The sequence below is a fragment of the Diospyros lotus genome, chromosome 2, assembly GCF_014633365.1.
Source record: "Diospyros lotus cultivar Yz01 chromosome 2, ASM1463336v1, whole genome shotgun sequence".
NCBI classification, from domain to species: domain Eukaryota; kingdom Viridiplantae; phylum Streptophyta; class Magnoliopsida; order Ericales; family Ebenaceae; genus Diospyros; species Diospyros lotus.
The window spans coordinates 27,424,659-27,438,236 of NC_068339.1; the positions used below are offsets into that span (position 1 = coordinate 27,424,659).

Sequence of the window (13,578 nt, forward strand, 5' to 3'; positions counted from 1 at the left end):
TAAAGGAGCTTGGGCCTACTTTCAAGGAGCTTGGGCCTACAATCAAAGGAGCAGACTTGGTCTCACTTGTTTTCTGTTGGGCTAGGCCCAACCCTAGCCTCCCTAGCCTTTCCTTTCTTGGCCATGTATTTAAGGCCTCTTAGCATTAATTTTCAGAGATCATCATATAGATAGAGAGGAGAAAATAGAGGGGATTCTGCCCGTTTTTGTTGTTGTAGCACTTTCCTGTTTTTTTTACATCTTTTGTTCCATTTTGTTTTCCTTTCTGTAATGATAGGCTAGAACACTTTGTAACCGGTTGTGTGTCTTGAATCCATGTGGAATTTGAGTCCCGAATGAGCTACAAGAATCTGGTTTGTTGTTTGTTTCTTATTCATTTCTATTTGGTTTAGTTTGAGCAGATTTGTGAATGCATGGAGTTCATGGCAGGTTTGTGTGAACTTGCATGGTTTCACTTTCTGTTAAATGCTTAAGAGAACAGAATGTTATAGCCGGTTGGTATAACATCTCGGAAATGAATATTGTGTGCTTGAACGGTTGTTCTTGCATAGGTCCGGATAGGTTGAATAGAGAGTGAATGGTTGCATTTTGTTTGCAAGAGATTTCTGCATTCATTTTGTTATTTCCAATCATTCTAATCCTTGGACGGTTGTTGGGGATGCTTTGAGTTTGTTTTCCGGAGATCAAAGCATCTAGCAAACCAAGATATATAGAGTGGACAAGGAAGATTTCACATAGGAGACAAATACACAGCCGGTTGCACTCCTCTTATTGATTTTTCATCCATCTTCATCTTTCTGTTTTACCAATTAGTTTTCTGTCAAAACCCCCCCCAAACAAACTGTTATTGGTTATGTTGGTTCTCCTTTGTTGGTAGAAGAAAGTGAGGCTCCTTGTGAGAGATGACCTAGGGTGCACTTTGCTGCAAACTAGAGAAGAGATGCAAACATAGATCTCTATTTCTGGAGTGGTTCGATAGCCGGCCACTCGCCAATCTCATGCCCTCCTCCCTGGACATCCAAGTCCCAAGGCATTCCCTACCGTCGATTCAGCCACTTTTATTAATTAATTTCTCAAAATCGACTTCCGGACTTCCCGGACCACACAAGATCCTTTCGAAATCATTAGAAATTATTTATTTTTTTAATACCATGTAATACGAGTTATTATAGCATAGGTAGCTTCATGGGGAGCGAGTTCATCTCATGGACATGGCAGTGATAAGAAGATGATGGGGGCGTCTAATTCAATAAGTAGTACATCTAATACCCACCATATAAGACTTGTGGTAGAAAACACTGAGGTTAGTTTGAACATGTTACACTTGCAGGCTGATAGGGTACCTATAGAGGATTGCCCATAAAGTTTGGGCACGATAAGCGACAGATAGGTGATTTGTTATCAGTGTGGCCGGAAGGGCTATAAGTCTAATGTTTGTACTTAGCTACCACAATAGGGAGGATAGAAATCTGGAATCAAGGTTACAGATAGGGTCAGAGGTCGACAGTACCCAGAGTTTAGGGGACGACTCCACTCTTAGCACTACCACAGGGATAGTACACCGAGGATACTGACAAACCCCACGTTCAAGGGCGAGTGTTAGCTTTAACTACAGTTGAGGTTAAGAAAGGGAACGATACAGTACAAGTTATTCTCTCCTTATATGATGATGTGCGTGTTTTATTTGACACAGGATCCACACACTCTTTTGTTGCACCCCGAGTTGTATGCCATATTCCAATTCCTAGAACATTACTGTTGTATTATTTGATTGTGTCTACGTTGGGAAATGTGGAATTGGTATATAGTGAAGTTTATAGAGGTTGTAAAATTAAGGTGCATGATAAGGAGCTCCCAAGAAATTTGGTGGTATTGGACATAAAGAATTTTGATCTTATTTTGGGCATGGATTAGCTATTCCAACATTATGCCAAGGTTGATTGTCGACACAAGGTAATTCATTTTGAGTTGTCTCAGCAGTCGATTATAGTGTATCAAGGCATCAAGCCTATGAGCTCCACACCCATGATTTCTGTAATGAAGGTAGAGAAGTTGGTGCGACATGGATGCGAGGCATATTTGGCTTTTGTGATGACATATCAGGAGAATAAAGCAGAGTTGTCAGATATTCCAGTAGTTCAGAAATTTCCCAATGTATTTCCTGAATTGCCAGGATTGCAACCACCGAGGGATATTGAGTTTTCTATAGAGTTGGTGCCAGGTACGCAGCCTATTTCCAAGGCCCATTATAGAATGGCGGCTAATGAATTAAAGGAACTGAAGGTGTAGCTGCAAGAACTGATTGAGAATGGATTCATCCGCCCAAGTGCCTCACCTTGGGGTGCTCTAGTATTGTTTGTGAGGAAAAAATATGGATCTATGAGGCTATGCATTGACGATTGGAAGTTAAATCAGGTGACATTGAAGAACAAGTACCTTCTCCCACGTGTTGATGATTTGTTAGACTAACTCTAGGAAGCCTCAGTCTTTTTGAATATTAATTTGAAATTAGGGTACCATCAAGTGAGGGTCAGAGAAGAAGATGTGCAGAAGACAACATTTTGCACCTAGTATGGCCATTATGAGTTTGTGGTCATGCCATTCGGGTTAAAGAATGCCCTAGCAGTCTTCATGGATTTGATAAATAGGGTATTTAGGGAATACTTGGATTGTTTTGTTATTGTGTTTATTGATGATATCCTTATTTACTCACCAAACTTGGAAAAACATGAGACCCATCTCAAGGTAACCTTGTAGAGGTTCAAAAAAGAATTGTTATATGCAAAATTCAGTAAATGTGATTTTTGGTAGCGAAATGTGGGCTTCTTGGCACATGTAGTGTCTAGCAAGGATATTGTAGTGGACCCTAAAAAGGCGAAGGCAGTGGTTGATTGGCCCAGGCCAACTATTGTGACTAGTATCTGAAGCTTTTTGGGATTGGTAGGTTATTATAGGAGGTTCATTGAGGGATTCTCCTGATTATCCTTAACTATGACCAAATTGACTTGGAAAAGAGTAAAGTTCAAGTGGAATGAGACATGCGAGAATTGCTTTCAAAAGTTGAAGAAGAGGCTAACAATGACTTCAGTGTTAGTTATTCCCAAGAGTAGGGAGAAGTTCACTATCTTCAATAATGCTTAATTAACATACAAATTACAACCCATATCTTATTATGAATCATTTATAAATTATTTTTCCACAATTCTAGATTAAAAATACAATTCTGAACACTGAAAGTTGACTTCTGAAAGATGGAGAGTTGACTCTTACGATGTGGAAAGTTGACTCTTGAAGACTGGAAAGTCGACTTTTGAAAGCATTGAAAGTCGACTTTTGGAATAGTGAAAGTCAACTCTTGGAGACTCGAGAGTCAACTCTTGAAAACCCGAAAGTCAACTCTTCCATATGCGAAAGTTGACTCTTAAAGACCCAGAAACAGAAACTCAAACATAATACATTGTAACTCAAAAATACTTGCAAATCCTCTAATCTAACCAATAAAATGTCATTCTTTGAAAAACTTTGGAGTAAATCAAGCCCAAAATGAAGATCAAATAGGACCTACTAATTTTAAAGAATTTTTACAAAATATTTGCAAATAAAAAGAAAGACCCATTTTTAACCAAAAATGGTATTTTTAGCCATGGATAGAAAGAAAGATATACTCAAAATGAAGGGAATTAAGTAAAAAGCTTGTACATAAAATGGTAAAAAGAAATCGTGCATAACAAGAGAGATGTAAGGAAAACTTGTCTTCCTTCTTATGAAGATAAACTAAGGAGAATCTGTCTTCCAACTTGAGAATTCACCCTTGAAGCTCCAAATGAAGAAGAAGAAGAAGGAAACCAAGAAGAAGGAGATGAAGAAGACTTCTCAGAAGATGAAGGAAGAGAAAGAATAGAGGGAAACAAATGAGAGAGAAATGGGGAAAGAGAGGGTCATGTGTCTCTCACCAAAAGACTCTTTTGCCCTTCACTTACACACACAAATACAATTATTATCATCCCCCTTTTGGACATTTTTCATTTCTTTTTTTATGTTCTTTATATTAGTGTAGGTGCTCTAGACCCAATCAAATTGGGCATGTTGTACACTGACAATTGTAAGTATATTTATTATTGAATAAGGAGTTATTCAATTTCACAAAAAATCTTTCTATTATTTTCTTTTTATTATTGTAATGATCGAATAAAACTGGGTAAAAGTCAATATGATGTATATTGTGATTAATCTATAAAAATATGAGATGATGCATCGTAGTTTCTAGACATCATTAAATGTCCCAAGTTGTAATAATGTCAAGAATGGACATTAACAATTACGGTAAGACTTGTATGTGTTATATTTTTGCTATGTGATAACAATGGGGGTCTCACACCTATAGGCATAGGGATGCCTAGACAAGTACATAGGTGACCAATGTTGGAGAACGTGTCACTGGACATGACCTACCATAAGAATCCATTTTGGTTATATGTTGATGGATTCTCATATGAGATGGGTGTAACTAATCTTTAGACCTGAGGTTGTCACGGTAATCTCATAAGAAGACCAGTATATGTTTTGACATTGTTTCGATGGGCCTAGACAAAGTCTGCACTTGGACGATCGTCGGGCATATCGTGAGGCTTATAGAGATGGGTATAAAACCAAGATGGGACTCGTCTATCCCTTGATAGAGGATGATGTATCTAAGGTGTATTTGGTGGATATTCACTTTAAATCCATAGCCATGTTGAAAGAGATCAATAAGGAGTTATTGATTCACTCTCTATTGAGTGAGGATATCTGGAGAACCGAAGAAAACTCATGTGATCGTAATCAAGTAACACATTGCCAGACTTGAGATCACATAAGATACATTGACGAGATGATTGAATTATACGGTAACCATGCTCGTGAAAGATTGTTCGTGGATTATGAATCCATTTGAATAATTGGGTAAGCATGACGCCTTGCTAGAGGCCAATATTGTCTTATATGTTCATACCGACACATTGCCAACACATTTAAAAGCCTAATAAGTCATACGCAAAAGGTATAGTCCCTAGCTCAAATTAAGAGAGCGGACGTATGGTTAACTGGGACACTTCGACAAGAAGTTATGCCGTCGTAAGTTCTCACAAAAAATAACAAATAGACGTAATGACGTCAATATGACGAGGGGTCGTCATAAAGGGAAGAGTTTCCTAATATGGCAATTGATTAAATTAGAAATGAGTTTTTAATTTAATAATTTTTTATTTGTTGGAGTGGCAAATAGGAAATAAAATATATTGGGGCTTAAATTAATATTTGGACTAAATAAAGTATTTGGATCAAATATTAAATTAAATATTATATTTAGACTAAATTAAATAATATATTTGGACTAAATTAGATTTGGACCGAATATTTTATTTAAACTTATTATTGGATTTAAACCAAGTAATTAAGTTTTTAGTTGGACTAGAATAAACCCATTTAATTAAGTTCTTAGTTGAACTAGAATAAATGGGTCGGCCCATATCTTTTAGGGCTTAAGAAACCCTATAACTCCTCTATAAATACCCATTTAAGGGTTGCCCAAATTATGAAATTGTTTTGTGTGATTTTTCAAAAGTTAGAAAAACAATTGCCATTCACTCTCTCTCGTTTCTTTTGGCATCGATTTGAAACGAGGGCATTCTTTTCCATCCGTACACAAGCCACGAAAAGGAGAAAGAGTTAGCACTCTTATTTCGCTCTCATCACCAACGGATGCGTGTCACGTATTACGAGTTAGAGGCCGGACACTTGGACGGCTTGAATCCGCAAACGACTCAAAAATCTAAAGGTTAGATTTATTTTATTATGTATATGATTGTTTTGATTTTGACGTTGATCCAATCGTCGGGATTGAGATAAGATTTAAAATTTTTAAACTACGTTGCTTGCCCCATACCAATCTTGCTTTACTTTCACTTTATCAAACCCATTTATACAATTTCCCATTTACCCTTAGCTTTTTCACACTCAACATAAAGACCTCAAGCACTTCCTTGACATTTCACAATTAAATTACATTTCCCTTTAATTTATCTCACTGCATAGAAAATGAGCTCGAGCCCAACCCATTAATTCAACTCTTATTAATTAGGCTCAACTCACATAAGTCCAAAGAGTTTTATTTTCTAACTTGGCCCAACACTTAAGACCCAACCCATTTCATTTGAATTTAACTAAATTCACAACCCACATAATTTAGGCCCAATCCATATAAGTTTAAATTTAAATTTTTACTATCCCATGATCTTGGGCTTTTCACATTAGCCCAACTCTATTCATTAAACTCAACCCAATTTATTAAATTTTCAACCTCTAGATTTCTCTATAATCCAAGATATATAAAAATATATTTATACACCAAAATAAAATAAAATCATTAACCATGACATAAACCCAATAACAAGTTGTTACAGTTTATTCCCCCCTCCTAAAAGAATTTGGTCCCTCAAATTCATACCTAGTCATGCAAACAACTAGGGAAAAATACACCTCATCTCATCCTCAAGCTCCCAAGTAGCCTTGTCTGAAGAGTGACGCTATCATTGGATTTTCACAAACGGAATCGTCCTGTTTCTTAATACTTTCTCACTCTACTCCAATATACTGACTGTCATTTCCTCATAAGAAACATCATCACTGATCTCTATGGTCTAATAGTCAATAATGTGCTGGGGATCGGCATGTACTTTCTCAACATAAACACATGGAAGATGTTGTGAACACCGGATAACTAAGGTGGCGAAGCAAAACTATATGCCAAAGTCCCGACTCGCTCTAAAATTTCAAACAATCCATTACGGACTAAGCTTTCTCGAAACTTGAAATTGACACACACCCTTCATAGACATTACCCTCAACCATCCATGATCGCCCACATCAAATTCCAAGTTATGCCGCCTCTTGTCCAAGTAACTCTTTTGTCTATCTTAAGCTATTTTCATTTGGGGCTTAATGGTTCGGATCTTTTATGTCATCTGTTCAATGACCTCGGGTCTCAACAATGCTCTATCTCCTAATTCCTTCCAACAAATGGGCGATCTACATAGTCTTCCATATAATGCCTCATAAGATGGCATCCCAATACTCACATGATGACTATTATTGTAGGTGAACTCCACCAATGACAAATTATCATCCAATTGCCTTGAAAATCCAATACACATGCCCTAAGTATCCTCAAATGTCTGGATCGTCCTCTCCATCTACTCGTCAGTCAGTGGATGAAATACAGTATTAAATCTCAACTTCGTGCCAGTAGCACCATGCAAAGCCTCCCAAAAATGTGAAGTGAAACGAGAATCCTGATTTGACACAATACTAGATGGGATACCATGCAGTCTCACGATCTCCTCAATATATATCTTCTCTAAGCAGTTCAAAGGGTAAGTCTTCTTTATCGACAAGAAGTGGGCTAATTTAGTCAGCCTGTCAACTATCACCCATATGGCATCGTGTCCCTTTGTCATCCTAGGCAAACCCATCACAAAGTCCATGGATATATTATCCTATTTCTACTCTGGAATAGATAACAACTGTAGGAGACCAGCTGGTCTCTGATGTTCTGCCTTAATTTGTTGACTTACCGCACATTGCAAAACATATTTTCTCATGTCTCTTTTCAAACCATCCCACCAAAACGATCCTGTTACACTATCCATCCGAGCACGACAAAGATGTATCAGAATCTTCGGCGACCTCATTAAACCCATTTTGATCATTTAACCATTTTTCCTCCTATTTAATTTAAAAACACAAAATACTTGCATACTCAACCACCCAACTACCCCCCTTGCTACAACTTAGCACTACATTTAATTTTATACTAAATAAATGTCCATTTTCCAACTTACATTGAAACTCAATAAATTCCACCAACTCTCAATTATTCCTTTCATTCAAAAAGATAATAAATTTAACATTTTTTCATTAATTCCTCAAGGCCACGGATCACCTTAAATACATATATTATTTTTCCAAAAATTCAAGTCATTACATATATGTTTAGGGATTTTTAAATACTGTATTTTGGGAATTTCAAGATGGTATTGTGAGAAAAAATATATATATTAAAAAAAATTCTAAAATAGTGACACGCCTTGAGAAAGCAGGTTGTTACAAATATGTCATTATTTGATTATGCAATTATGTTGCTCGACTAAAGAAGATAATATTCGATTAAAACTAACTCTTAGTCGATTAACTTTTTGAGTACCTTGCTATCCAAAAATGATTGAAGAATAATTACTCGATTAAACAATTTTATTACTTGACTAAAAAAGATAATACTCAATTAAAACTAACTCTTAGTCGATTAATCTTTTAAGTACCTTACTGTCCAAAAATGTTTAAAAAATAATACTCGATTAAAATTAACTCTTAGTCAATTAATCTTTTGAGACCAAAACTATTCAAAGAATAATACTTGACTAAAATTAACTCTTAGTCGATTAATTTTTGAGTTTAAAAATATTCAAAGAATAATACTCGACTAAAATTAACTCTTAGTCAGTTAATCTTTTTGAGTACTAGATTGATAAGTTTGGTTACTCAATTAAAGCTTGAAATCTTTTATGCTTAAGTCATATGATATTTTTTTGTTTAACTATTCTACTCGATTAATAGTATGATTACTCGATTAAGTCAGATGATCAATCAATTAAGATTTTGAATCTTAAATTCTTGGTATATTTTACTCAGCCAATTAATTCTTATTACTCAAGTAACTTTTGAATTTTAGTTTAAAGTAAACTTCCTAGAGATAAATACTTGACTAACATAAGATATTACTCGAGTAAAAATCATATTTCTCAATTAATTATGTGTGTTGCTCACTTAAAATTTTTGTTTTCAAATTCGATTTCAACGGTTTGTATTTTTACTATTCTTAAGCATATGTTTAGGAATAATCATCAAAATTAAAGGTTCAACAAACTCACTAACTCAATTTTATGCAATAAATCTCAATTGGAGTAATGAGATGACATATTGAAAACTCCTTTTATGCCTTGCCAAAGGACTTTTCATATCACAAACTAACAAAAGACCGCATAGAACATTCACTTCATGATAGAGGGAATGGATCCTTTTTAGCAAACATTTGCCTCCGAATATCAATCAAATAAGACCACACAGTGAACATTCATATCTCGCAATTGAATGAGTTTTCATCACTAGTAAATATCACACACCAATGCACAAAATAATTGTGTTACTTTAAGTCAGGTGATTAATTACTCAATCGCAACTAATAACAAATTGTTAATCCTCTCAAACCATATAATCATGTTCAGTGTGTTATTTCAACCAACAACGGCCCACTCATTTATTGTAAGCATCACACGCTTTGTGGTATGTGACCCACCACCCTTTATTATTAGTATCATGTATTAATCAAAGTAGTAAACTTCCATAATAGTCCATACTTGCTTTTTAAAGTCCCCATTCAAAAAAAGTTAAGAATTAGGAATAATTTAAATTCCATGTACAGAAAAATTTCATCATCATATTCTTAACAACTTAAGAATGAGATTTTCAACAAAAAATCATGAGTCATTCATATAAAATTAGAAAGTCATAAATAAAGATAAAATCGTCATTTATTAAATACAAAGGTACATAAAAAAATTATCTTTTTTAGATATAGGATTATGACATATTACCAACATCTGTCCGGTGAAAGGCATGTTTAAAAGTGATAAGTAAGCCTTATGAGCACGGAGCATATATGCCATTATGCTGATGTGTACTAGTTTATTAGTAAATGTTGCCATTTTAGGTGGTAAAAATGCAGCTCCAAAATAACCCTAAAGTTACACACACACACACACACACAAATTTTAACCCAAAATGAGCCCAAAGAGGCGTGGCAAAGGGGATAAATATGGCCTGCTAAGTGTAAATGGTGGCCTAAATGTACGTTAACGTATGTATCCAACACAAAAGTGAAAATGGGCTTAAAAATTGTCCCAAACTAGGACTATTTTGTGGGCTTAAAAAGAGAGTCCCATATAAATGGTCCTTGAACGGGGTATAACTCTAACCGCAAATGGACCTAAAATTTTGGCTAAAATTCTAAAGTAACAGCGCAAAATGACTCTTAAAAATGGGTCCAATATGAAACCTTATTGGACCCAATATTAAAGGAAGGGCAAATAACCTGACCCAAACCTAGTGGACCATAGGGCCCAGGCACAGGGCACCTAATAAGAAAGGGTCTTTGAGGTTTTCTTTCATAATATATACTCGGGGTTATCTTTAATTTTATGAGAACTCGAAGAGATGCCAATTTGATTGGGTTGAAATAACTTTTTTTCATCTCCCTCTCAACCATACTAATTGACAACTTGGATGGGTTAACTCCCAAGTTTTTTTTTATTTTAAAAACAAAAATAAAAATGTCATTGTTGTTATGTTTGATTATTATTATTATTATTATTATTATTATTATTATTATTATTATTATTATTTTAGATAATTGTTACCTATTGTTATAGTTGAAATAGCCTAAATTGTCCAAAGAGCTGAGTTACCATTTCGATAGTTTTAAATATATGGTTGTTTGAAAAATAGATAAATTATCGTTCTAATTTGGTTTAAGAAACACTTTTCAAATTATCAAAACCAAACATAAATACAGTAGTTTGTTTCAAATGTTCTATCAATATTGAGAAAAAATAACACAAATAAAATGACTTTGTTTTTATTTTCAAATTTCTGAAGATGGTAGCAAAAATTAACCCATAAATTCAATTTTCACTTTTCAATTGAAAATAAAAGTGAAAATCAATCGAAACATGGAAACTAAAACAAGAGCTCACCTGGTAGATGGGTGGACGCGGTAGGCTTGTGTGTACCGTGTTAGATGAATTATTAAATTTTTAATTTGGTTAATGTAAGGTAGGACAAGTCATTCAAATCATTTTATCTAATAGTGAGGATTAGAATAGGTTTGAAAGATTTAATGGGTTGTGATTTAATTATTAATGGACTACACCCCACTAATTTATAGAATGATATAATCAGATTATCATATAATTGTGTGTCTCCAGCGAGCATGTGATTAGATTTTTGATGTATATAATAACTAATTAGCTAAGGCCGCAAAATTAGTTGGTTTAAGTTTTGATTTGGTGTCTATTATAGAAGTGAATTGTTGAGACAAATTAGTGGGTTAACTTTTTTTTTTTTGTATCCTTGTTATTTTCTCATTTAATTTCCCTATTCAATACTAACTAGTATCCGATTATATACTCTAATGAATGTATCATTAGTGTCTTAAGTAATATTTGAGCCTGGATCACTTTAATTACCCTCTATCCAATAAACCAAAGAAAGAAAAGCCACAATAAAATCAAACCTTCCATGACAAATTAAACGAGAAGCAAGCCGTGCATGAGTGTTGTTGTAAGGTCTAGTTTATATGACAACTAGGTAGATCATCAGAAAAGTGTGGAGATAAGTAGATATGTATGTGTGTGTGTGTGTGTGTGTGTGAGTATATGTATCTATTCTCTTCTTCCCAATCATCACATAGATCCACAAAGCTCAACTATGGGCATTAAGTTTCTTCTTCTGATCCTCCTTGCTGAACTTGCTTGCAGGTCTCTTACTAATGCCAGGAAGCTTGAAATGGACAAGGCTACTGCCGTTTACGCCGACAAGAAATTCTGGAGCCACTTTCCCCGCTACGGCGGCGGACTGGGCCACGGCCCAGGGTTTGGCAACGGCCCGCCGGCTGGCTTGGGAGGCGGAGTGGGACTGGGTGGGGGCTTTGGCTTTGGCGGTGACGCCGGCCGACTTGGCGGCCGCGTAGGCGGCGGCTTTGGAGGCGGCGTTGTGGGCGGAGACGGGAAGGATGCTTCTGTTTCCGGTGGTGGAGCTGCTGGAGATGGACTTCCATAACTGTAATCTCAATATATACACAAACCAAATGTCTTAATTTCCGATCAGTAGTGCAGTGGCAGTGTCTCTCTAGCTAGCTAGTGGATATTAGCAAAGCTCTTCATGCTATTCAAGCTCGCCATTGTTAAAGTATCGATTAAGGAACAAACAGTGGTTATTCCATCTTAATTAGAACAATCATTTCTTCTTTTTAATAAGTAAAATTATAGCAGACTCTTGAAAATTAGAATAATTAATCATTTCATTTGTTAATTAATTGCCTTCTCGAGCACTGTGATCTATTTTGAGTTGTTTAATCATGCTCCGACTATTTAATTATCTGAGTTGGTGTAGATAATAATTAATAATTGGCAAAAGGGTAAGGCTTCAAGGGATGGTACTGGATTCCAATAGCAAATTGTGCTGAAGAAGTGGAGTGGTTGGTGTGGACTAGACGACTAGTCCATTAATTAGAATATATAGAAGCTTCATCAAACAATTATGACAAAGAGACAAATTATAGAGAGTAGAGGGTCCAAAATTAAAGAAAAGAGGAAAAACATGCATTATTGTACACTAAATTATGGGATAAATTACATTCAAATTTCTTATAATTTAAGTTTTTTATATATTAAAAATATCTCTAGAGATTCTTATGATTTATTTATTTTCTCAAATTAACAACCCATTTGTTAGTTTAAAAATGTGCCAATGGAGTGCACAAACCAAAAAGTAAACTAAGAAACATTCTTTAAAATCACAAGAGATCTTCATGAGATTTGGGTATAATTACCCCATTTTTAAAAACTAAGTATGTTACATAAAAATTTGTGGCAAAAGATAAAAAAAAAAAAATATGTATTTTAGATTTTAATATGTGGGTGACGTGGAAAATCTTGAGTTAATATATAACATGTGGATGATCTGGTAGATTGTTGAATTTAATAAAGCTAATGATATTCTGTAAATTTAATGAAATCTTTCAATATTCTTTTCATGTAATATTGGCTTGCTGCTTTTTAATGAAATCATTCTCACATTGTGGGTTACCTTATGTTTTAAGACTTAAGAGTCTTGTCAATTTGTTTATTTATTTATTTTTCTTGAATAGAAAATATTTGAGACCACGCGAGACCAACAAAAGTGTAAGCATGAGTAACTGACTTTATGGGGGATTTGTTTACCTCCCCTCCAAGATATTTAATCTTCATAATCATATTACTCTGAAATTTTTCTACCTCTTTAAGGACACATGGGCATGAATGATGAGAAGTTGTTAATTAATAATCAAACACTTGTATTAATCTTATCAAGGTAAAGACAGGCACTCGTAATTCAGCATGGAGACCCATAAAAGCTGTATATATATGTATGTGTGTGTGTGTGTGTGTACGCCACTGGCGTAGGTCATTGGCCCCAAAGCTGGGGACCTGTCCCCCTGAGAAATGGCACCCCAACGGACCAAACCTACCAAGTATATATATAGCTAGATACAAGGGCTTAGCTTCATCATCATCAGTTGGATCCGACCCAATGCTTGCTTTTGCTTGGGTGGCTGCCATGTGAGGTTTGGTCCAGTACTTATCCTCAACCAATATCCTGTTGCTAGATACTTGTACATAATTAGGCTCACATGGCTTGCACATTAATTACTTGCCATTTTAGCCTCCC

General features: G+C 35.2%; 1 protein-coding gene across 1 annotated transcript; it reads left to right on the top strand.

Annotated features, from left to right (window-relative positions):
• The first annotated feature begins 11,365 nt into the window (after positions 1-11,365).
• LOC127795434 (glycine-rich protein 5-like) lies at positions 11,366-12,024 on the top strand. The gene is made up of 2 exons (XM_052327097.1): positions 11,366-11,493; positions 11,628-12,024. Coding segments are annotated over exons 1-2 (303 nt in total). The 5' UTR covers positions 11,366-11,491; the 3' UTR covers positions 11,929-12,024.
• Positions 12,025-13,578: the final 1,554 nt, after the last annotated feature.